The sequence below is a fragment of the Dasypus novemcinctus genome, chromosome 24, assembly GCF_030445035.2.
Source record: "Dasypus novemcinctus isolate mDasNov1 chromosome 24, mDasNov1.1.hap2, whole genome shotgun sequence".
Taxonomy (NCBI): domain Eukaryota; kingdom Metazoa; phylum Chordata; class Mammalia; order Cingulata; family Dasypodidae; genus Dasypus; species Dasypus novemcinctus.
In genome coordinates, this window is record NC_080696.1 from 61989282 (window position 1) to 62001749 (window position 12468).

The 12468-nt window shown below is 44.5% G+C and overlaps 1 protein-coding gene across 2 annotated transcripts in view; it reads left to right on the forward strand.

Annotated features, from left to right (window-relative positions):
• Nucleotides 1–286: 286 nt before the first annotated feature.
• The window catches only part of VAPB (VAMP associated protein B and C), a 76327-nt gene continuing 64145 nt past the window's right edge, over nt 287–12468 (forward strand). Inside the window, exon 1 of one of the 2 annotated variants that reach the window (XM_004482350.5) lies at nt 287–684. In XM_004482350.5, coding sequence (XP_004482407.1) covers nt 627–684 — 58 coding nt within the window. In that variant the 5' untranslated portion in view covers nt 287–626. The remainder of the gene's footprint in view (nt 685–12468) is intronic. The other variant, XM_004482349.5, reaches the window with a different exon arrangement.

Genomic DNA, 12468 nt, shown 5'->3' on the forward strand with positions numbered 1-12468 from the left:
ATAAGAATAAATTGCACTTTCATTATTACTTAAAGACTTTCACAGTGCCTTGTAAAATAAGCAAGGGAAAAGAGTAAGTTTATGCTTATTAATTATTATTATTGAATCAGGCGCTCAACACAACAGCTGGTCCCCTGCAAGCCCTGAATAGTCTTCTCAGGGATTGTTCGCATTTCTGGCCATCCGAGACCGGCCCCGCCCCCGAGCTGTGCGAAACCCCGCCCCCTGCTGCCCTCAGCCCCGCCCCTGCGGCCAGCGCTGCGCTTGCGCGCAGCTTCCTTTCCCCGCCCCTGGAGCCGGCGCAAGGCGCAGCTTCCCGCCGCCCGAGTGCGCGCCAGGGCCGGGCCCGCCAGCCCGCTGCGTGCGTGCGTACGTGCGTCGCTGCGTGCGTGCGTAGCGCGAGCTCGCCGAGCACCGCGGCCTCGCCCTCGCCCTCCGCCCCTGCGCCTGCACCGCGTACACCGTCCCCCTCCCCCCGCGCTCCCCAGTAGGCGACCCCCGCCCGCCCCCGACAGGCCTCTTTTTTTTTTTTTTTAATAACTTAAAGGGGGCGCAGCAGTAACGCTTCCCACCCCAGGTGACCTCTCAGGGGTCTCCCCGCCAAAGGTGCCCCGCCGCTGAGGAACATGGCGAAGGTGGAGCAGGTCCTGAGCCTCGAGCCACAGCACGAGCTCAAATTCCGAGGTAAGCCCCGGAGAAGCGCCCGGGCCCGCGCCGCCATCTTCCGGCCCGCGGGCCAGGCCCGGCCGCCCCGCGTGGGCTCCGCGCCCGCCCCCGCCCCGAGTTTTGGAGGGACGGGGCCTGGTCGGCGGGTGACGTCGTTCCTCGTCCGCCCGCTGTCCCCGCCGTGCCCTCGTGGCCGTCGGATCGGGACAGGGCCGGGCCTCAGCGCCCACTGCCCACCTGCCTTGCGCCCCGAGAACTGTCAAGAGTTGCCAAGACGTGCAAGTGCGGGGAGTTCACCCGCCGGGGGCTCGTCGCCTTCGAGGCACTTGTCACAGTTGCCATCTTAACTGTTACCGACTAGTTTGTGGTCTTCTGCTTTAGGATGTAAAAGCATTGGCTGCCCCAAGCTGGGCTTCTTAGGTGTTGGCTCAAGTGACACCCCCTCAGAGAGGCTGCTTGGACCCCCCAGCCCACGGTGGACACCTGCAGTCGAGCCCCGCCCCATCTGTTATGGTCTGCACGGCACTTACCTTCACCTAGAGTGATCGTCTGTACTGACTTGTTTATTCTTTCCACACGAGAAGGGAAACTCCATGAGGACAGTCAGTTGGCTGCTGTATCCCCAACACATATTAGGTGGCTAATGAGTAAGTTTAACGAATGAATGAAAGGGCTCTCCCCAGGAGTTCTGATGGGACATGGCCCGACTCCCTTACTGTGTTCTTCACGGCTGCTCCTCACCTTTGTGCAGCTGAGGGAGCCTGCCAGGGTGGTGGGATCCTTTATCCCCCAGAGCACCCTGCAGCTGGAGCCAGAGGGCTTTGGTTTCCTCTGTGCACTCAACTCCTTCGTGATCTGTACCTTGATGCTTTTATTTATTTATTTTTGTCTACCTTCACCAAGATACACACTCCATGAGAAACAGGGACCTTCTCTGACTTGTCCATTTGTTCATTCCACATGTATTGGGCATTTGTGTGATAGGCAGATGCTTGGCACTGGGGAGACTGCGGTGGATAAGACTGACAAGGTCCCTACTCTCAGGGAGCTTGCATTCTAATGCGGGGAGGTAAAACCAACCAGCAAACAAGATCATTTCAGGTAGTGTTAATTGCTGTCAAGGAAGTCAAGCAGGCCGATATGATGGGGGTATATTTGGATTGGGTGGCCTGGCCAGCTCCTGGCCTTCAGTAGGTGCCGCGTGGGTGTTTGTGGAGTGAATGCTGGCCAGAGGCACCCCTGTCAGGAAGCAGGGTAGTGTAATTTTCCAACCTCACCCAGTTGGCAAGTGGCACATTTGAACCCAGACTTCAGAGCCCATACTCTTAACCGTTATGCTTTCTGACTCCTGAGAAATACTCCAGAACTGTGGCTGTCACTTGCCCTCTAAGGTAAACAATCTGAAATGAGACTCCGAGTGTGTAGGGGAATGAAGGTTTTTCCTTTGTAAAAAGCAAAGCAAAACAAAACTCAAAACCTCGCGTGGATTATAATTCCGTGGCATTGTTTTAGTTTGTATGTTGTTCTCATGGCCTTCTCTTGGAAAAAGTCATGCTGGGAAAGGAATCCAAGTAGCCAAAGTGAATCTGGGGAGACACGGTTTCTACTTGAGTTGTCTGAAGCTCTCTATCCAGGAAGCCGGGCTTGCTTACTCCTGTGAATTGACACAAGCATTCATTTAGCCCACAGGCATTTACATTGAGTGCCTACTGTGTGTTAGGTATCAGGAGATGCTGAGTCACATCAGATGTACTTCCTTCATTCTCCCACAACCCCACCCCAGTACTTACAGCTGTAGAAGGGGGCAAATGAGCAAATCAGCCAGGACTGTGCAATGACGTAAAGTAATCCAGAGTACTCTAGGACCATAGAAGAGGTCATATGGAAGGGGTGTCAGTTGAGCTGAATTACAGAGGTTTAATAGAAGTAGGCTAAAAGGAGAGTTGGGGTGGGGAGCATTTCCTGCAAGGGAATGGTGTGTGCAGAGGCACAAGGCTGAGATGTTTGGGCTCTTTTGGGATGCGGCTAGTAGCTCTGGATGACAATAGCAAAGAGCATTTGTTGTGGTTGCAGGGTAAGATAGGAGATGAGGATGGCAAGGAGACAGGAGTCAGAACTCTTTAGGCTTTTTGTGCCCAGATACAGCCAGCATCCAAGTTAATATTGTATGTCCAGGGGAGCAGATGTATCTCAAGTGGTTGAGCACCCGATTCCCATGTACGAGGTCCTGGGTTTGATTCCTGGTACCTCCTCAAAACAAACAAATGGAAAAACCAGCTCTCACTGGGGAGTGGATGTAGCTCAGTGTTTGAGTGCCTATTTCCTATATACAAGGTCCTGGGTTCATTCCCCATATGTCCTAAAAAAAAAAATTTGGGTGGCTGCTCCTCATCAAACAGTCCTTCTTGAAACCCCACCTTCCCCACCTTCCAGGACAAATTCTCTCTTCTAATGTGATATCATAGAAAGAGATGCTGAAAATGCAAGTTTTTGTCCCAACTCTTTCAGTTAAAGGTGTATGACCCTGGACTGGTCTCTTCAGTCTTCATTTGATGGGGATGATAACTCATGTTTGACTTGCCTCCGGTGGAAAGTTTGTTGTTTGGAAGGCGTGGCATTATGGCTGTGCAGGTGCTTAGTGAATGCATAGACAGCTGGCTTCAGCACTTCAGATTCTTCACCTGAAAGTTATGGATGGCAAAGAAGAGAGATCCGCCTGGCCCTGGGTTGGCCAAATAAATGATGGTGAAATCACTGGATATATTTGCTAGGCAAGTGACCCAAGAGACATTCTGATCAATTTGTCAAAGGCCATTAGCTCATGGCTTTAAAAGAGGCATCTGCAGACATATGTAAACCATTTTCTGAAATGTTTTGTTTTTAAGTTGGGGGCTCAGTGAATTTATAAGAGACTTAATACCTTGGCTTGCTTTATAGAGATAGTCTGTTTTAGAATGAGAACTGGCACATTCAGCTGGCCTCTTCCAAATTATCAGGGTGATGACTGTGACTTCTGATGTTTCACTTAGAAGAGTCAAATATCTAAGCTAACGTTGCTTGAGAATGTTAAAATGCCTGTCATCCAAACGGAAATGTAATCATCTTTTAAGTGCAGCCTATGATGATCAAATGGGATTATATATTGTTGGATTCTTTTTAATCTTGGGAATTTTATGTGGTTATGTTAAATTTAAGGATGCTATGGAAGGAAAGAGAATACAGGTTTATGTGACCTTATTCAGTCTTTCGAAAAATCCTTTGATGCTTGTGTTAAACCTGTGAAGTAGAAAGACCTGTAGTTTCCTGAAAAAAGCAAGACACAATGGGGTTTGCCTAGATTTGAGGTTAATTTTCATGAGATGTTTTTAAATTTTTTTTTTTCTCACTTTTAGGAGGTATTGGGGATTGAACCCAGGACCTTGTACATGGGAAGCAGGTGCTCAACTACTTAGCTACATTCACTCCCCATATATTTTTAAGACAGACAGGGCAGTCTTTCTGAAAGAGTTGATAGTTTTTGGAAACCTGCCGAATGTGTTTGTTTTGCACTGTCACTCTTTCTATTGATCCTTTTTTTTTTTTTTTTTTTTCTTATTTCCTCTGAGGTCCCACTTGTCCATCTCAAAGAGAGCATCCTGAATGAGTCACTTTCAGGGTATTTTGTATTTCCTATTTTCTTTCTCCTCTCCCTTTCCCTCCATCAGATTCCATCTGTGGTAAATAATGTATCTTGTATTTTTTGGTCTTTGTCCAAGACTTTAACATGTATTTTTAAAATTTTTTAATTTTTAAAATTTTATTTATTTATCTCTCCCTGCCCCGTTGTTTGCACTTGCTGTGTCTGCTTGTCTTCTTTTGTTTCTTTGGGAGGCACCAGGAACCAAACTTAGGATTCCCATGTGGGAGGGAAGATCCTAATTGCTTGAGCCACCTCTATTCTCTGCTTTGTTGTCTCTCTCATTGTTTTTCCTCTTGTGTCTCTTGTTGCATCATCTTGTCGCATCATCTCGCTGTGCCTGTTTGTTGTACCAGCGTGCAGTCCTGCTCATCCTGTTTAGGAGGCATCAGGAACCTCTACTCCTTGCTTTGTTGTATCTCTCATTATGTTTTTTTTTTTTCTTGTGTCTTTTATTGTTTCACCTTGTTGTATCAACTTGCTGTGCCTGCCCATCGTGCCAGCTTGCTGTCTTCTTTAGGGGGTACTGGGAACTGAACCACAGACCTTCCATGTGGTAGGTGGGAGCCCAATCGCTTGTTCCACATCTACTACCCTGTCCAAGACCTTTTTTTTTCCTTACAGATTTTTATTTTATTTCTCCTCCTCCCTCCATTGTCTGCTCTCTGTGTCCATTTGCTGTGTGTTCTTCTCTGTCTGCTTGTATTCTCATTAGGCAGCTCTGGGAAGCGATCCTGGGACCTTGTGGAGTGGGAGAGAGGCAATCATTCTCAGGCACCACCTCAGCTTCCTGGGCTGCTGCGTCTCCTGTTGTCTCTCCTCTGTGTCTCTTTTTGTTGTGTCATCTTGCTGTATCAGCTGTCCGTGTGGGCCAGCACTCCTGTATGGGCCAGCACTCCTGTGCTGAGCAGCACTCGTACATGGGGCAGCACTCCTGCACAGGCCAACTGGCCTCACGGGCCAGCTTGCCTTCACCAGAAGGCCCTGGGTATTGAACCCTGGATTTGCTGTATGGTAGATGGGAGCCTAATTGCTTGAGCCACATCTCCTTCCCTTGTCCAAGACTTAATCCTTCTTCACATCCTAGCACTCCACCCCCCCCCACAATGACACTGTCACATGAAGATGTTCTATCTTCACAAGCTGAATATTAAGACTTAACCCCACTGTAGACCCATTTAACTGCTTTATTTTAAGACTATATCAGTGCCCTTCAAACAGTCTCAGATAGTACTGTCTTGGTCTGTAGGGGTTGTAGTGGTTAGTATCCATTTCGGGGAGAAAATAGGAACTTGGGCATTATTATAGTAGATAAGTTAGTGATGTTATTTTTCTGTAAGGAACGCATGCTTAGCATCAACACTTTCTCATGGATGTGTAATTTAAAATTGTTTAGGAAGTTAAAAAATATAAAACCCTGTAGATATAGTCAGTTCTATGCAGTAAATACTTTCAGATGGTAAGAATAGCATTAATTCTTTAGCTTTAGTATAGCACTGATTTCCTTAACATTTCATGCTCACATAGAGCAGACTGTGTTTTACAGCACAACAAAATGTCAGCAGTGTGCTTACGATTCTTTATGGTAGTGGTTTAAATCCATCCTGAATAGATTATCTTCATTTATTTAATTACTAACCAGCTTGCTCTTCAAAGGAAGTGGCATTAAACTTACTAAGCTTGAATCAAGCTTAAATCTTCGTAGTAGGTACTGTTTACTTCTGAGTTCTTATTCCTGGGAAAAATGTAAACTAGAAGTTCGCTTTATTTTGTGCATTTATTTACTATTTTCTTCACAGTTAACTTCCTAGGGGAAAATTTGTTAGTTCTTGGCTGTATGCTTATATTTGGAAAGTGGTGATGTTTCCTTTGTGTGTGGTTATAACATGCATGACAATTATCTTCATAATTACCTGGTAGCTTTTCCTCTAAGTGTGGATTTATTAAAATAAGAGTCTGAATTGGTGTTTATTAAGGAGATGAACTCTTAAATATAATTAACACAATCTTTCATTTATTACACTTATATAGCATCGTTCCTTCAAATGCTGAAGGCAAAATACTGAGAACTTTGACCCTGCAGTATTAAGTAGTTGAAAATTAAGGGAGGAGTAAAAAAGTTAAGTTATATTGGTTATCACTCAAAAATTACCCCTAAGCTTGGTTTTTAGAACCTGAAACTTGAATTTTTCCGTGCGGAATTATCTTTAAGATTGCCTCGTGTGGGAAATGGACTGGCCCAGCGGTTAGGGCGTCCATCTGCCACATGGGAGGTCCGCGGTTCAAACCCCGGGCCTCCTTGACCCATGTGCAGCTGGCCCATGCGCAGTGCTGATGCGTGCAAGGAGTGCCGGGCCACATGGGTGTCCCCTGCGTAGGGGAGCCCCACGCGCAAGGAGTGTACCCCGAAAGGAAAGCCGCCCAGCGTGAAAGAAAGTGCAGCCTGCCCAGGAATGGCGCTACCCACACGGAGAGCTGACACAAGAAGATGACGCAACAAAAAGAAACACAGATTCTCGCACTGCTGACAACAGAAGCGGACAAAGAAACAAGATGCAGCAAATAGACACAGAGAACAGACAACCCGGGTGGGCGGGGGAAGGGAGAGAAATAAATAAATAAAATCTGTAAAAAAAAAAAGATTGCCTCATACATCTCCAATTTTTTTTTTTTTTTTTTTTTTAAAGATTTATTTATTTAATTCCCCCCCTCCCCTGGTTGTCTGTTCTTGGTGTCTATTTGCTGCGTCTTGTTTCTTTGGCCGCTTCTGTTGTCGTCAGCGGCACGGGAAGTGTGGGCGGCGCCATTCCTGGGCAGGCTGCACTTTCTTTTCACGCTGGGCGGCTTTCCTCACGGGCGCACTCCTTGCGCGTGGGGCTCCCCCACGCGGGGGACACCCTTGCGTGGCACGGCACTCCTTGCGCGCATCAGCGCTGCGCATGGCCAGCTCCCGGGGTTTGAACCACGGACCTCCCATATGGTAGACGGACGCCCTAACCACTGGGCCAAAGTCCGTTTCCCACATCTCCAATTTTTATTTAAAAAATTTTTCATCTAATGGGTGACTGATTTGGAACAAATGAGTATAGCTTTCAGCAAGATAACAAGAAAAATGAACACAAAGAGTGCTAAATTCCATTTGTCAAGACAAGGTTGCCATAAAGTGTTTTTAATAAAAGAAAAGAAAAGCCTTCAGCACAACTATTTTGCCCTGGATATGGTGTTAAAAAACAAAGTTGCATTATGGTTTCCAAGCTGGTTTTCTGTCATTTTAGGCCACTTTCAGGCTGTCATCAGCAGAACATTTCCAGGATTGTTTCAAACCTGGACCACTGGCTTTACAAAGTGCTTTGTTATGGAAACAAAGTTACTGAACTTGACAGTCATTTTAAGATTATTAAAACAAAGAAACAAAAAACCATTGTAGCAAAATAGCATTTCTAGAATACCTAATGTTTTTCAAAATGTTAAATGCAGTGTTTTTTTTTTTTAACAAACCAATTTTATTGATACATATTTATAAAGCATACAATTCATCCAAAATGTACAATCAATAATATTTGGTATAATCACATAGTTCTGCAGTCATCACCTAAATGCAGTGTTTTAACATTAACAGAAGTTGCCAATGTCTAGAAACTGTGCTTTATTGTCCTTTAGAGTTTTGAGAAAATGGCATAGTACCATGGGAAAATCATGAAATGCTTTCTTTTAATAACTTTTTAGCATTAACTGTACAAAACTGTAAAGCTATAGTAATACCTTCCAAGAGTTTTCCTTCACCTTTTCAGAAGGGTTATTATCAGTTCTTATTTTATTTTTAAAAAATTTAATTTATTTTTTCCTTCATTCCTTCCCCCTCCCCCACTGCTGTTCTTGCTGTCTGTGTCCATTTGCTGTGTGATCTTCTGTATCTGTTTGTCTTTTTGTTTTCTCTTCTCTTTCTCCTCTAGAATTCACTAGGATTCAATCCTGGGGACTTCTGATGTGGAGAGAGGTTCCCTGTCAGTTGTGCCACCTCAGTTCCTGATCTCTGCTATGCTTCACCTTAACCCTCCCCTTTGTCTCTCTTTTGTTGCATCATCATCTTGCTGCACGACTCACTTGATCAGGCACTGGCTCACCACGCAGGCACTTGGCTTGCTGCACAGGCACTTGGCTTACCACACGGGTACTGGTTTGCCGTGTGAACACTGGCTCACCACGTGGGTACTTGGCTTACCACGTGGGCACTCGGCTTTCCACGTGGGCATTCGGCTCGCCATGTGAGCACTCGTGCGGGCACTTGGCTCACCATGCGGGCACTGGCTCGCCGTGCAGGCACTGGTTCACCACATGGGTACTCAGGTGGGCACTTGACTTGCCATGCAGGTGCTTGGCTTGCCATGCGGGCACTTGAATGGGCACTCAGCTCACCATGTGGGCACTTGGCTTACTATGCAGGCACCCATATGGGCACTCAGCTCACTATGTGGGTGCTTGGGTCACCAAGCAGGCACTTGACTTGCCATGTGGGCACTGGCTTACTGCGCAGGCATGCTTTCTTTTTTTTTTTTTTTTCTTTCACCAGGAGGCCCCAGGGATCCAACCAGGTCTTCCCATATGGTCGGGAGAGGCCTTATCCCTTGAGCCACATCTACTTCCCTAATATCAATTCTTGATTTAGCAGGATAGTATTTCTCTTCATGTGTGTCAAGTAATGTCTTCCCTTAGGACTTTTTGTTTGATCACTGTCTGTTGTGTGTGCCCCTGTGGCCACTGGTATCTCTAATGTGTTTGTATTAGCACACAGTTGGTGTAGGTGAATGAGTATTTTTGGGGAGGAGTAGATTGAGACAGTACATATTTCCCTCTACTGTGTGTCTTTTAGATTGTACTTGAAAACAATGTAATGTACCCCCGGACCTGGAATGTTTACCTAGATTTGAATTGTTTGTGATGTGTCTTGGAACCTTTAAGATTCCAGGTTCTGGGGAGCAGGTGTAGCTCAAGTGGTTGCACCTGCTTCCCATGTACGAGGTCCTGGGTTCAATCCCCAGTACCTCCTGGGGAAAAAAAAAGACTTCAGGTTCTTAGGGTTAGGTTTGAAGGCTAGAGGGTGCTGAGGGAATGGAAGTGAATAGAAAGTAGAGCCTAGACAGCCAGGAACAGAGGGTACATTTATAAAGGGCAAAGTTGTGGATTTCCTCCCCTTCTTCCCATGGTGGGTTGGGTCTGGAGTGGCCATAGTGGTGCCCACTAGGATATTTTGTAATTTGAGGGTAAAGAAAAGGGCTGTGGGAGGAATGAACATTTTTAGGAGATAAATACTGTGCTAAAGACTGTGTGGTAAGTGATTTAGGCTCATTATCTTACTTAATATACATAACGGTCCTTTGAGGTGAGTTACTCAGTGCTTAAGTAACTTGCCCCTCCATGAGAGTACAATAGTAAATAGTACTCTAGGTATTTAACCAGGTTTGTCTAACACTGAAGCCCAAGTGCTTTCCAGTATATCACTACCAATTCCTTGATCTTTAGAGTTAACTGATAAAGAGGTTCATTTTAGGAGGAAGGAGACAGAGAATTTATAACCGTTAAAGAAATGTTAATAGCTGTCAGGATAATTTCTTAAGCACTGTGAATTCATTAAGATTTTTTCTTTGTGGATTTAGGAGGGGTTTCTTACCATACTTTCTTTTTAAAAAGTTTAGGGAGTGGCCATAGTTCAGTGGTTGAGCAGCTGCCTCCCATGTATGAAGTTCTGGGTTCAATCCCCGGTACCTCCTAAAAAAAAAGTTCAGATTGATGATTCCAGAGCATACTTTGATTTACTTTGTGAATGCTGGTTCAGTTTTTTAGATCAGATTTTGTCAGTCTTTCATGATTCTGTATATTTAGAAAACATTAATGAACTTTTGAATTGTTAAAAAAAAATTAGATTTTAATTATGGGAATTTATTATTTGAGCACTTTACAATTCATGAATTGGACAATATTCAAACTGCATGTGGAAAGGAGCTTCACTGAAGAGAGTGGAAATGGGTGCCCATACAGGGAAAACACAGAAGCAAGTGAGGAAATGTTCTGCTTGGCCAATATTAAGTTGCCATTTTTGAGAAGCTGATGTGGCTCAAGCAGTTGGGCACCTGCCTACAACATGGGAGGCCCCTGGTTTGGTTCCCAGTGCCTCCTAGGGAGGATGAGCAAAAAAGGCTGGTGCAGGGAGCTGACTTGACAAGATAACATAGTGAGATGATGCAATGAAGAGACACAACAGGGAAGCACAATGAGAGGCAGAGTGGGGAATGGAGGTGTATCCGGTGATTGGGCCCCTCCCTCCCACATGGGAGGACCCGGGTTCAATTATCAGTGTCTCCTAAAAGAGAAGAATGGGCTGACAAGAGAACACACAATGAGTAGACGCAGAGAGCAGATAGCGAGTGCAAACAATGGTGGAGTGGGGAGATTAAAGAAATCTTTAAAAAAAAAGGTTTCCATTTTAAATGGGGGATGTGGTTCTTAAAAAGCTGTGAGCAGATATGAATTGCTATACATAAGCTATTTCTACTGGACCAAAGCTATCTTATCATTAAGTGTTGCTTATCTGCAGTTCTGTAGGTACATTCCATTTTCATAAAGTTCCTGCAGGTCAGTTGTTTTTGTGTTCTGGAAAATCCTTTCTCAGAAAGAGGTTCCTCCAGGCATTGCCCAATGCCAGAGACCATTTTATTTTACTTAATAGTCCCCCCTTTTGATCTCATTGGAAACTTGACCAAAACACTCCAGTTACCACTTTGATTTCTTATCAAAAGGTACATTGGGTGGCTATTCAATTACATTTAAAAACCCTTGGAGAGCTCTTTCTGAGTGAGGGTGTCTATTATTTTTATTTTTTATTTTAAGTTACTTTCCACTAGAAGCAGTCCCATTTCTATCTCATTTTCCTTTTGATTAGTTATCTTAAGATCAACCATTGTCTTGAGGGTGACAAGGAATTTTAACAGAAGCTTGAAACATGATTTGTACAACAAGAAATAGAAACGTATAGACTGGTAATCACAATTAAAAGCATAAATCCAAACAAAGTGTACTAATTTGTTCCCCATTTTCCATTAAACCAAGAACTCCGGTTAGGAAATAGGTCTGTCCATTCAAACACTTGAACCTGGCTGATACCATGAAACATCTTAACTTGATCCTTTAAAATACTTAGGTTATCACTGTGTCAGACTTAACATAATTGCAACATTGTTCATAGGGTATCTAGAGCCGTTCTGTTTTGCCAGACCCCTGATGCTCAGCTGTCAGCTTCAGCCTGGAGGGCCTGAAGAAGCACTGAGGATGCGGTTAAAGCTGTTTCATAACCTTAGATGTGAAGGGAAGGTATGAATGGTGCGCAGGGTAGAGTGGACCCTTTATTCTGATAGGTCAGGGGATTGGGAACATTATATACCACTTCTCTCTGTTTGAGGCCTGATCCTAAGTTAGCTTTCTGACTGGCATTTAGGGTAGACAATGTAGGTAAGATCACAGGAGCCAGTCCAATTTACAGATGGGTAACAAAACCATGCAATTATCTCCGTTTACAAAGATGATGCAAATGAGTGCAGACAATGAACAGGAGCAGAATCTGATAAACCACAGGGGATGTATCATAGTTTTCTATTGAAACACATATTTATTTTTCTATATTCAAGCTCGTTTTGATCCAAGATAACCCCCAGAAAGATTATTCTTGATCATAAAATAAGGCTGTTTTCATTAGATTTAGCCTGATTTTATTTTACATAGGTGCCGCAGGAATGATAATTTACCATATAGGTCTTTCTAAGTTTGATTTGCTGTTAGTTTTTACAAGGAACCTCAGATTGGACTTTTTAAAGCCTGTCTAGTCTAGGAAGCCAGACCAAGAACTTTACATCAGATTTCATCTGCAGTACCTATAGATTTGGGTGAATTCTTTTTTCTTGAGGTTCACAAAGTATCATATGGTTTCTATGCCTACCAGAAAGTGACCTTCCTTACCCGTAAGACTGGGAACCTGGAACAGGATCCCAGACTGGTTTTTCCAAGAGGGTTTTGTAAGCATTGACTCCATGAAGTCAACCTTAGTTCTTTTTTTTTTTTTCTTCTCTCCCCTTCCT